Here is an 11298-nt window from a genome sequence, read left to right on the forward strand (position 1 = left end):
GTGTATACAGTTAAGTATACAGTTAAGGGCCTTGTTCAGGGGCCCAACTGGGGCAACTTGGCAGTGGTAGAGCTTGAACCATCAACCTTCTGATTATTAGTCCAATACCTTAACCGCTGAGCTACCACTGCCTTACGACCAAGGGTTCGAACCCCAGTGCTATTAACCATTCGAGCGTCTACATCCAGAGATGACTGCCTATGTTTGAGGGGTGGATTGGCATCATGTCTGGGGTGTTACTGCATTGCTCCCAGTGTTTCTGAGGAAACAAGACCCACCACGACCCTGACCAGGATAGAGCATGAAAACGTATTCACAGAGTATAGCTTGTTCCGCTGTGCATGTCACGACTGTGTAGGAGTCCACTGCTGACTGATAAAAAGAATAGCCTGATAGGTTAACATGTTGAATGAAATGTGTGCTTGATATGAAGGTATTGATGTGAAGATATCATTTGGGAATTGGATGTGTCTAAAATGTAGTTGAAACACTGAAGTGTGTGACGGGGGGGAGAACTTGATGTGGATGTTCTTGTGATCGTAGTCTCTGTACGCTGCTGGAGAGGAGAAGTGGGGGACGGATGAAGCCATCTTCATCATGCTGCTGGGCAACCGCAGCATAACCCACCTGCAGCTAGGTACGTTATAGCTGATTTAACACACGTGCCACGCCCGTTTCCTCATGCAGAGTGTTGATGATCGCAGTAACCTGTCTGTATCGTGCAGTGTTTGATGAGTATCAGAAGATTGCTGAGAAATCGATCGAGGACAGTATTAAGAGTGAACTGTCGGGAGACTTCGAGAGGCTCATGCTGGCTGTCGGTATGATTCTTACACACACACACACACACTCACACACACTCTCACACACACACACACACACACACACACACACTCACACACACACACACTCAGTCTGAAACAATATATTGTACAAGTCATTATAGAAGCTGTTATACCCTCAAAAGCACAACAATCGTCCTCAATACTGCTGATTCACATTGACTAGCTAAGAGGGTTATCAGGTGATCAGGCTGGACATAGTCCCTCCATGTATTAGTTCACTAAGCAACTTACCATTTTAGCTTAGCTTAGCATTTGAGCTATACTAAGCAACTTACCCTTAGCTTAGCATTTGAGCTATACTAAGCTTAGCATCTTAACGATACTAAGCAACTTACCATTTTAGCTTAGCTTAGCATTTGAGCTATACTAAGCTTAGCATTTTAGCTATAGTAAGCAACTTACCCTTAGCTTATCATTTTAGCTATACTAAGCTTAGCATCTCAATTATAATGAGCAACTTAACATTTTAGCTTAGCATTTGAGCTATACTAAGCAACTTACCCTTAGCTTAGCATTTTAGCTATACTAAGCTTAGCATCTTAACTATAGTAAGCAACTTACCTTTTTAGTGTAGCATTTCAGCTTTACTAAGCTTCGCATTTTAACTATACTAAGCAACTTACCATTTTAGCTTAGCATTTTAGCTATTCTGAGCTTAGCATTTGAGCTATAGTAAGCAACTTACCTTTTTAGCATAGCATTCAGCTTTACTAAGCTTAGCATTTTAGCTATACTAAGCAACTTACCATTTTAGCTTAGCATTTTAGCTATTCTGAGCTTAGCATTTGAGCTATAGTAAGCAACTTACCCTTAGCTTATCATTTTAGCTATACTAAGCTTAGCATCTCAATTATAATGAGCAACTTAACATTTTAGCTTAGCATTTGAGCTATACTAAGCAACTTACCCTTAGCTTAGCATTTTAGCTATACTAAGCTTAGCATCTTAACTATAGTAAGCAACTTACCTTTTTAGTGTAGCATTTCAGCTTTACTAAGCTTCGCATTTTAACTATACTAAGCAACTTACCATTTTAGCTTAGCATTTTAGCTATTCTGAGCTTAGCATTTGAGCTATAGTAAGCAACTTACCTTTTTAGCATAGCATTCAGCTTTACTAAGCTTAGCATTTTAGCTATACTAAGCAACTTACCATTTTAGCTTAGCATTTTAGCTATTCTGAGCTTAGCATTTGAGCTATAGTAAGCAACTTACCCTTAGCTTATCATTTTAGCTATACTAAGCTTAGCATCTCAATTATAATGAGCAACTTAACATTTTAGCTTAGCATTTGAGCTATACTAAGCAACTTACCCTTAGCTTAGCATTTTAGCTATACTAAGCTTAGCATCTTAACTATAGTAAGCAACTTACCTTTTTAGTGTAGCATTTCAGCTTTACTAAGCTTCGCATTTTAACTATACTAAGCAACTTACCATTTTAGCTTAGCATTTTAGCTATTCTGAGCTTAGCATTTGAGCTATAGTAAGCAACTTACCTTTTTAGCATAGCATTCAGCTTTACTAAGCTTAGCATTTTAGCTATACTAAGCAACTTACCATTTTAGCTTAGCATTTTAGCTATTCTGAGCTTAGCATTTGAGCTATAGTAAGCAACTTACCCTTAGCTTATCATTTTAGCTATACTAAGCTTAGCATCTCAATTATAATGAGCAACTTAACATTTTAGCTTAGCATTTGAGCTATACTAAGCAACTTACCCTTAGCTTAGCATTTTAGCTATACTAAGCTTAGCATCTTAACTATAGTAAGCAACTTACCTTTTTAGTGTAGCATTTCAGCTTTACTAAGCTTCGCATTTTAACTATACTAAGCAACTTACCATTTTAGCTTAGCATTTTAGCTATTCTGAGCTTAGCATTTGAGCTATAGTAAGCAACTTACCTTTTTAGCATAGCATTCAGCTTTACTAAGCTTAGCATTTTAGCTATACTAAGCAACTTACCATTTTAGCTTAGCATTTTAGCTATTCTGAGCTTAGCATTTGAGCTATAGTAAGCAACTTACCCTTAGCTTATCATTTTAGCTATACTAAGCTTAGCATCTCAATTATAATGAGCAACTTAACATTTTAGCTTAGCATTTGAGCTATACTAAGCAACTTACCCTTAGCTTAGCATTTTAGCTATACTAAGCTTAGCATCTTAACTATAGTAAGCAACTTACCTTTTTAGTGTAGCATTTCAGCTTTACTAAGCTTCGCATTTTAACTATACTAAGCAACTTACCATTTTAGCTTAGCATTTTAGCTATTCTGAGCTTAGCATTTGAGCTATAGTAAGCAACTTACCTTTTTAGCATAGCATTCAGCTTTACTAAGCTTAGCATTTTAGCTATACTAAGCAACTTACCATTTTAGCTTAGCATTTTAGCTATTCTGAGCTTAGCATTTGAGCTATAGTAAGCAACTTACCCTTAGCTTATCATTTTAGCTATACTAAGCTTAGCATCTCAATTATAATGAGCAACTTAACATTTTAGCTTAGCATTTGAGCTATACTAAGCAACTTACCCTTAGCTTAGCATTTTAGCTATACTAAGCTTAGCATCTTAACTATAGTAAGCAACTTACCTTTTTAGTGTAGCATTTCAGCTTTACTAAGCTTCGCATTTTAACTATACTAAGCAACTTACCATTTTAGCTTAGCATTTTAGCTATTCTGAGCTTAGCATTTGAGCTATAGTAAGCAACTTACCTTTTTAGCATAGCATTCAGCTTTACTAAGCTTAGCATTTTAGCTATACTAAGCAACTTACCATTTTAGCTTAGCATTTTAGCTATTCTGAGCTTAGCATTTGAGCTATAGTAAGCAACTTACCCTTAGCTTATCATTTTAGCTATACTAAGCTTAGCATCTCAATTATAATGAGCAACTTAACATTTTAGCTTAGCATTTGAGCTATACTAAGCAACTTACCCTTAGCTTAGCATTTTAGCTATACTAAGCTTAGCATCTTAACTATAGTAAGCAACTTACCTTTTTAGTGTAGCATTTCAGCTTTACTAAGCTTCGCATTTTAACTATACTAAGCAACTTACCATTTTAGCTTAGCATTTTAGCTATTCTGAGCTTAGCATTTGAGCTATAGTAAGCAACTTACCTTTTTAGCATAGCATTCAGCTTTACTAAGCTTAGCATTTTAGCTATACTAAGCAACTTACCATTTTAGCTTAGCATTTTAGCTATTCTGAGCTTAGCATTTGAGCTATAGTAAGCAACTTACCCTTAGCTTATCATTTTAGCTATACTAAGCTTAGCATCTCAATTATAATGAGCAACTTAACATTTTAGCTTAGCATTTGAGCTATACTAAGCAACTTACCCTTAGCTTAGCATTTTAGCTATACTAAGCTTAGCATCTTAACTATAGTAAGCAACTTACCTTTTTAGTGTAGCATTTCAGCTTTACTAAGCTTCGCATTTTAACTATACTAAGCAACTTACCATTTTAGCTTAGCATTTTAGCTATTCTGAGCTTAGCATTTGAGCTATAGTAAGCAACTTACCTTTTTAGCATAGCATTCAGCTTTACTAAGCTTAGCATTTTAGCTATACTAAGCAACTTACCATTTTAGCTTAGCATTTTAGCTATTCTGAGCTTAGCATTTGAGCTATAGTAAGCAACTTACCCTTAGCTTATCATTTTAGCTATACTAAGCTTAGCATCTCAATTATAATGAGCAACTTAACATTTTAGCTTAGCATTTGAGCTATACTAAGCAACTTACCCTTAGCTTAGCATTTTAGCTATACTAAGCTTAGCATCTTAACTATAGTAAGCAACTTACCTTTTTAGTGTAGCATTTCAGCTTTACTAAGCTTCGCATTTTAACTATACTAAGCAACTTACCATTTTAGCTTAGCATTTTAGCTATTCTGAGCTTAGCATTTGAGCTATAGTAAGCAACTTACCTTTTTAGCATAGCATTCAGCTTTACTAAGCTTAGCATTTTAGCTATACTAAGCAACTTACCATTTTAGCTTAGCATTTTAGCTATTCTGAGCTTAGCATTTGAGCTATAGTAAGCAACTTACCCTTAGCTTAGCATTTTAGCTATACTAAGCTTAGCATCTTAACTCTACTAAGCAACTTACCTTTTTAGCGTAGCATTTCAGCTTTACTAAGCTTAGCATTTTAGCTATACTAAGCAACTTACCGTTTTAGCTTAGTGTTTTAGCTATTCTAGGCTTAACATTTTAGCTATACTAAGCAACTTATTGCTTTAAATTAGCTTGACATTTTAGCTATACTAAGCAACTTACCTTAGCTTAGCGTTTTAGCTATACTAAGAAACTTACCATTTTAGTTTAGCATTTTAGCTATACCAAGCAATTTACCATTTTGCTTAGCTAAGCATTTTAGCTATACTAAGCCACTTACCATTTTAGCTTAGCATTTTAGCTATTCTAAGCTTAGCATTTTAGCTATATAAAGCAACTTATTGCTTTAGATTAGCTTGACATTTTAGCTATACTAAGCAACTTACCCTTAGCTTAGCGTTTTAGCTATACTAAGCTTAGCATTTCAGCTATACCAAGCAACTTACCATTTTAGCTTAGCATTTTAGTTATTCTAAACTTAGCATTTTAGCTATAGTAAGCAACTTACCCTTAGCTTATCATTTTAGCTATACTAAGCTTAGCATCTCAATTATAATGAGCAACTTAACATTTTAGCTTAGCATTTTAGCTATATTAAGCGACTTACCCTTAGCCTAGCATTTGGGTTTGCAAGCTTCATAGGAACTATTTAATGTCTCCCGAAATCGAACAACATGTTTATTTATTATATGTTTATATAAATATATATATTTATTATTATATTTTTCTAAAATTGACAAAATGACATCATGACTTCTATATTAATATGTATCATCTTGTTGACATCTCAAACCTACTACAGACTAGCCAATCATTGTTCAAGTAGGAGCTGATTGGCCAGCCAACAAGGCCGATGGTTCTGTTCTGACTGTATGAGACTGAGGGTGTGTTCGAAAACCTAGTGAGCTGCCTTGCTGTCTTACTGTCTACATAGGCAGCTGCCTCAGTAGAGAAGATTCTAATAAGTCATCGACTTATAAGTCAGGTTATTCGAACGCGCTACGTAGACAGCGATAACATCGGGTTTCGCATTTAGCATTTAGTCTTTCAAACCAATGGGATGGGGTGGCACAACACGCTAGCATGTCAACTAACATCTCCCTCCGTGTACCGAAAACAGTTACATTCGCTGAGATAAGCCTAAACTTAGTTAAACAAGTTAAAAATCAGTAATAATTTATTTACGTTTGAAAATAACTCGTTCGTTTCTCCGCCCCGTCAGCCATGTTTTTTTATTTTTCTGTAAGAGAAGAGCTGCCGCACTGAATGCTGGGATTGCCTTGATCACTAAGGACGCTTCCGATGCTCACTCGTTCTGGAGTCAAAATAACATTGAAATTTTAAGATGCCTCAGTAGTGAGGATATTAAGGCATCTAGGATTTGGAACAGCCTTCTTCTCGGGAGCGCGCACGGGATGACGTAAAATGCGTCTATGTAGACAGCGCGCTAGCTTTTCGAACACACCCTGAATGAGGACTGGTAGGACTGGTATGCGGTGCTGATTTGAGTTTGTGTTTGTGTATTTCAGTGCAGTGTATTCGCAGTCGTCCCATGTTTTTCGCCAAACGCCTCTACAAGTCAATGAAGGTAATTTATAATGAAGGGTCTGTCCACGAAAGAGCTGGATTACTGCAAGAAATCAGATTTGGTCAATAATCCTGTCATGGGGGTCACATGCAGCTGATTAACACGGCTGAGGGAGAGGTCGCTCAGTGGGTGGGTGCCACACAACAACATGGTTGCTAAAGTCTTGGGTTCAATCCTCTCTTGTGGTCACGGTCTGAAGACAGAGAAAAATGACATTGATTCGTTTGGGCTCTAACCTCACAATATCTTGGGAAACGTAATCACTAATTTTTTCATTTCTATTATACACTATATGGACAAAAGTATTTGGACACCTGACCATGAGCTTGTTGGACATTCCATTTTAATAACAAATGGTATCAAAATATAGTGATCTGTTTAGAACAGCCCCTCTTGTGAGAAGGTACGTCTGTGGGCACTGTGGTGCATTTGTATGGCTGGGCACTGATGTTGGTCATGAAAGCCTCATCTGATGTTCCAGTGATGATGAAACTCCAGTGGCCTTCACAGAGCCCTGACCTTATCCCCACTGAACAGCTTTGGAATGAACTGGAACATCAACGGAGACTTTCTCGACCAACATCAGTGCCCAGCCATACAAATGCTCTTTTGAGTAAATGCTTTGAAGTCTTGTGAGAAACCTTCTCGGGAGAGAGGCTAAAAGCTTTTTAAAACTTGCTGGGGACCCTGATCGCGTCTGATCGCTGATCGCCCCCCTGATTGCTACACCCCCCCCATCCCCGCTGGACATGTGTTCAGTTCACCAATCCCTTCTTTTTCAGTCACACACTGATCTCTTTTGTACAGGCGCCTAGGGCAACTAACCAGGGTCCTTACACAGCGTCGAAGACCCCACTCCCTTTTTTGTAAATCCGGTCTTTTCCCACCAAGCAGACTAGTGACCAATGTAGTCTGCTGCAGGTACTGCTGACCGGTAGCAGAGCTGAGATTAGAACCCGGGGAGCTAGATGAATATCCTGCTGCGCCACCTGGGCACCTTAGACCTTGCCTTGTGCATGGGGTACAATCATGCTGGATCAGAAATCAGCCTTCTCTAAACTATTGGGGCAAATTTGGAAGCATATAATTTCCTTTGTGTTGATTTATTAAACCTGTTAGCAACTGTTCTGGCTGAAACACATGAATACTATAATTAGAAAAGGTGTCCCAATAATTTTGTCCATATAGTGTATTTGATATGACACATAGTGTGTCTTTGGCTCGTTGAGGACGTCCGATTTTACTTAAGCGTGTGTCTAAAAACCATGATGTACAGAATTCTTAGCTATTGTTAATATGTACAGTGGGTGTGTGTTCGTGTCCTTGTGCTAAACTGAACTTCCTCCCTCTTTTCACAGGGTTTAGGTACGGCTGATAACACTCTGATCCGGATCATGATCTCTCGTTCTGAGATCGACATGCTGGACATTCGAGAATGTTTCAGGCTACACTATGAGAAATCCCTATACAATATGATTCAGGTACTTCCCTCCGTGTTGACACTAAACACTATATTTAAGTCTAAATTCATACCCGGGTGTTGTCTTTTTATTTTTGGCACATCTGCTCATACATTAATTCATTATTTAAATATATATAAACGTGCCACTCAGGTGGCGCAGCGGTAAAAACACACGCTGGAACACCAGAGCTGTGGTCTCGAATACATTGTATCGAGTCTCAGCTCTGCCTGCCGATTGGTCTGTTGTTCAGATAGGGGCGGGATATTAAAAAAAGCCGGATAGGGACTCTCTCATAACTAATGCAATTACGACCTCTGCTGGCTGATTGATGTTGCCTGCACAGAGATGGGAAAAGCCTGCTGTCAGGGTGTGTCTCTCCGTTCACAGTGCTGATCTGCACTGCACTCATCAAAGTGTAGGTGCCAAAATGCATACTGCATGCTGCCCACTTCTCGGAGAAGGCATGGGTTAGCTTCATTCTCCTCAATCAGAGCGGGAATTGGTATTGGTGGAGAGGAAGCATGGCACAATCAGGCAATTGGACACGCTAAAAGGGAGAGAAAGGGGAGAAAAATGCATAAACAATATACATATATATATATATATATAAACACATATAAAATTGCATGTGGTGATGTGTATTATATCCTTTGTAACCATATTTGATCTCTTACAGGACGACACATCTGGAGAGTACAAGCGTACTTTGTTAAAGCTGTGTGGAGGAGATGATGAGTAAGTGTCTGAACACATCTTTAACTGTAGGTAGGACATGGGACATAAGACCTGAAGGCAAAAGTTCACAACTGCTTTACAACAGTATACTATGAGCTTGCTGGACATCCTATTCCAAAACCATGGGCATTTGTAACAGGTCCTGCTGGGCCCATTTACAGAATCTTGCTTCATCTTCAATGCCATTTATGGCCTGCAGTGAGGGCACTGAGGTAATTGATGTGTCAGTTCCTCTTAACTGACAAGTCACCTGCGCCTCATATACGTTAATTCGCTCCAGGTGGGAGTGTTTCTATTTATCATGGTTTCTGCCTTACAGATTTGGCAGCTCCTCTGTTAGGAAACCTGGTTTTTCTCTGGAACCGTGATGCCAGTCTTGGTCCGGTCCTCTTTTTCTATGGTGTGGGATGCCAGCATACCTTCATCTTTTAATAGGAACGATGATTATAGTCCTGGCCACACCATGGAACCACCCTGGAAGAGAAGTTGCCCCCGAGGCGATGTAATTTCCATTTTCCTGAGCACACTCCACCTGTAAATCCATGTAGCTTGGTTGGGTTGGAGTGCCGCCTGTGTATTGCTGTCCGCTGTTTGATATTTTTCTTTTTTGAGCTGGGTTGTCACAAACGACCAGAGTATCCGGTCATTTTGTAATAACCAGTTAGTTCTGTACTATCCTTGTTCTATCCACTCTCTCCGTTGCGGGCTGCAGATGTTTCCATTATTTTGGCCACAGCATTTATTTTCCCTTTTTGTATTTTCCCATTTTGGTTAAGCATCCTGCACTTGGGTTCAGTTTTCAGTTCCTTCAGGTGCGGGGTTTCTCTTCGTGCTTCAGTAGCAAGGCACAATCCGCCTGTTACAGCATTAATATGAGTAATATTACTCCTATTGCAGCTATAACAGCCTCTACTCCTCTGGGAAGGCTTTGTACAAGATTTTGGAACCGACTGCTAATCCATTCTATAACCCCATGCACCCATGTTGGACTAGAAGGCCTGGTTAACAATCAATGTTCCAATTCATCCCAAAGGTGTCAAAGATTTTTAAGGTCAGAGCTCTGTGCAGGTCATTGAAGTATCTACACACCAAACTTCAAAAACTAAATATTGTCTTAATGGTCCTCTCTTTGACCACAGAGGCACCATCAGGCTGGAGCAGGATAACTCCTTATGCATACTGTTGCCACCAAGTTTTTTAATTTCATTTTCACATTTTTACCACCACTTTATCCTGGTCAGTGTCACCCACACCCCCTCAGATAAGCATCCAATCTCCAGCTGACACTGCCAACTGTGTCTGTGTGGACACCGGCCAGGTCGGTGGCTCTGCTGAGATTTGAACACTCCACAATGGTATGCTAGCGCGTTAGACTGCCATGCCACCTAAGTGCCCAAATTGTTTCCTCTGGGAGTGAAGACTTAACACAGCTAGAAGCAAAATTATTAAAAGCACCTAAATGTTAAAACAACACAGAGCAACAAGTTACCTTTAAAATTACTGTCAGTACAACTGGTTCTCCTTTAGGCACAGTTAATCATGTTTATATGTAGATGCCTGACCGTCTGATAGCACCGCTGGGGATTCAAACCTAGATCCCAGCATTAGTCGGCTAGCATAATTTACTGCTGTGCCTCTGAGTGCTGCCCGTATTAGCATCATCCCATACAATATTAAAGAAGCTCATTTTGGACCATGAGCATTTCTCGACAACCAACATCATTGGAGACTGTCTCTGATCAGTCTGATCAATGCATGATCAGTCTTTAAACCTCACGCTCTTAAAATTTCCATTTTAAATCTATGGATTAGTTTCTGAAGTTCTCAAGTTCTTCATGATACATGTGATTTAAAATTATTATGATTTTTGTATTTCAGTTTAGCAGGGGAGTTTTTCCCTGAAGCTGCACAGCTCGCTTACAAGATGTGGGAGATCAGCTCCATGTCCAAGGTCCAGGTCTGTAACACCTAATTCTTATAGTGGCACACATCGCTTTAGTCAAAATCAAGTCAAATTTATTTATATAGCGCTTTTTACAATGGACATTGTCTCAAAGCAACTAGGCAAGGAAAAACTCCCTTAAAAAAAAAGAGCCAGACTCAACAGGTACCATCCTCTTTGGGTGGCCTGGAGGATAATTTAAATAAATAGGATTAACACAAATCATACAATCAAAAAATTAAATTGAACTGAAAGTTATAACTAGTTCTTCATTGTTCAGTCCAGTCTGTGATAAAGTCCATTGTAAGTTCTGGACATTTTTGGTGCAAATACGCCAGGTCCCCATCACATCTAGTAGAAGCAGCATTGTTGGCACTACAGTCTCGACTTGCAGTCTTTAACCTCAAGAGGGGGAACATGTTTCCGTCAGAACCACCTCATGGTAAAACAACAGAAGATGTACTTACAATGTGAAATCATTAAGAGTAAAATGTCAGTGTTACAGAGAGAAGCTTTAGACTCCGGCACCCCTAATTATTACAGCATAACTAAAAGGGAGAGGGAGCAGGTAACAAGGTCATGAAGACTTTCATAGGACATCAG

The 11298-nt window shown here is 39.0% G+C and overlaps 1 protein-coding gene across 1 annotated transcript; it reads left to right on the top strand.

Moving 5' to 3' along the window:
• Positions 1-543: 543 nt before the first annotated feature.
• Positions 544-10727, top strand: LOC134306723 (annexin A6-like; the record flags this gene model as incomplete). Its single annotated transcript, XM_062990381.1, has 6 exons — positions 544-637; positions 726-821; positions 6497-6555; positions 7914-8036; positions 8695-8753; positions 10632-10727. Coding segments are annotated over 6 exons (525 nt in total), but the record flags the coding sequence as incomplete, so codon positions are not given.
• Positions 10728-11298: the final 571 nt, after the last annotated feature.

Source organism: Trichomycterus rosablanca, unplaced genomic scaffold, assembly GCF_030014385.1.
Source record: "Trichomycterus rosablanca isolate fTriRos1 unplaced genomic scaffold, fTriRos1.hap1 scaffold_214, whole genome shotgun sequence".
NCBI lineage: Eukaryota > Metazoa > Chordata > Actinopteri > Siluriformes > Trichomycteridae > Trichomycterus > Trichomycterus rosablanca.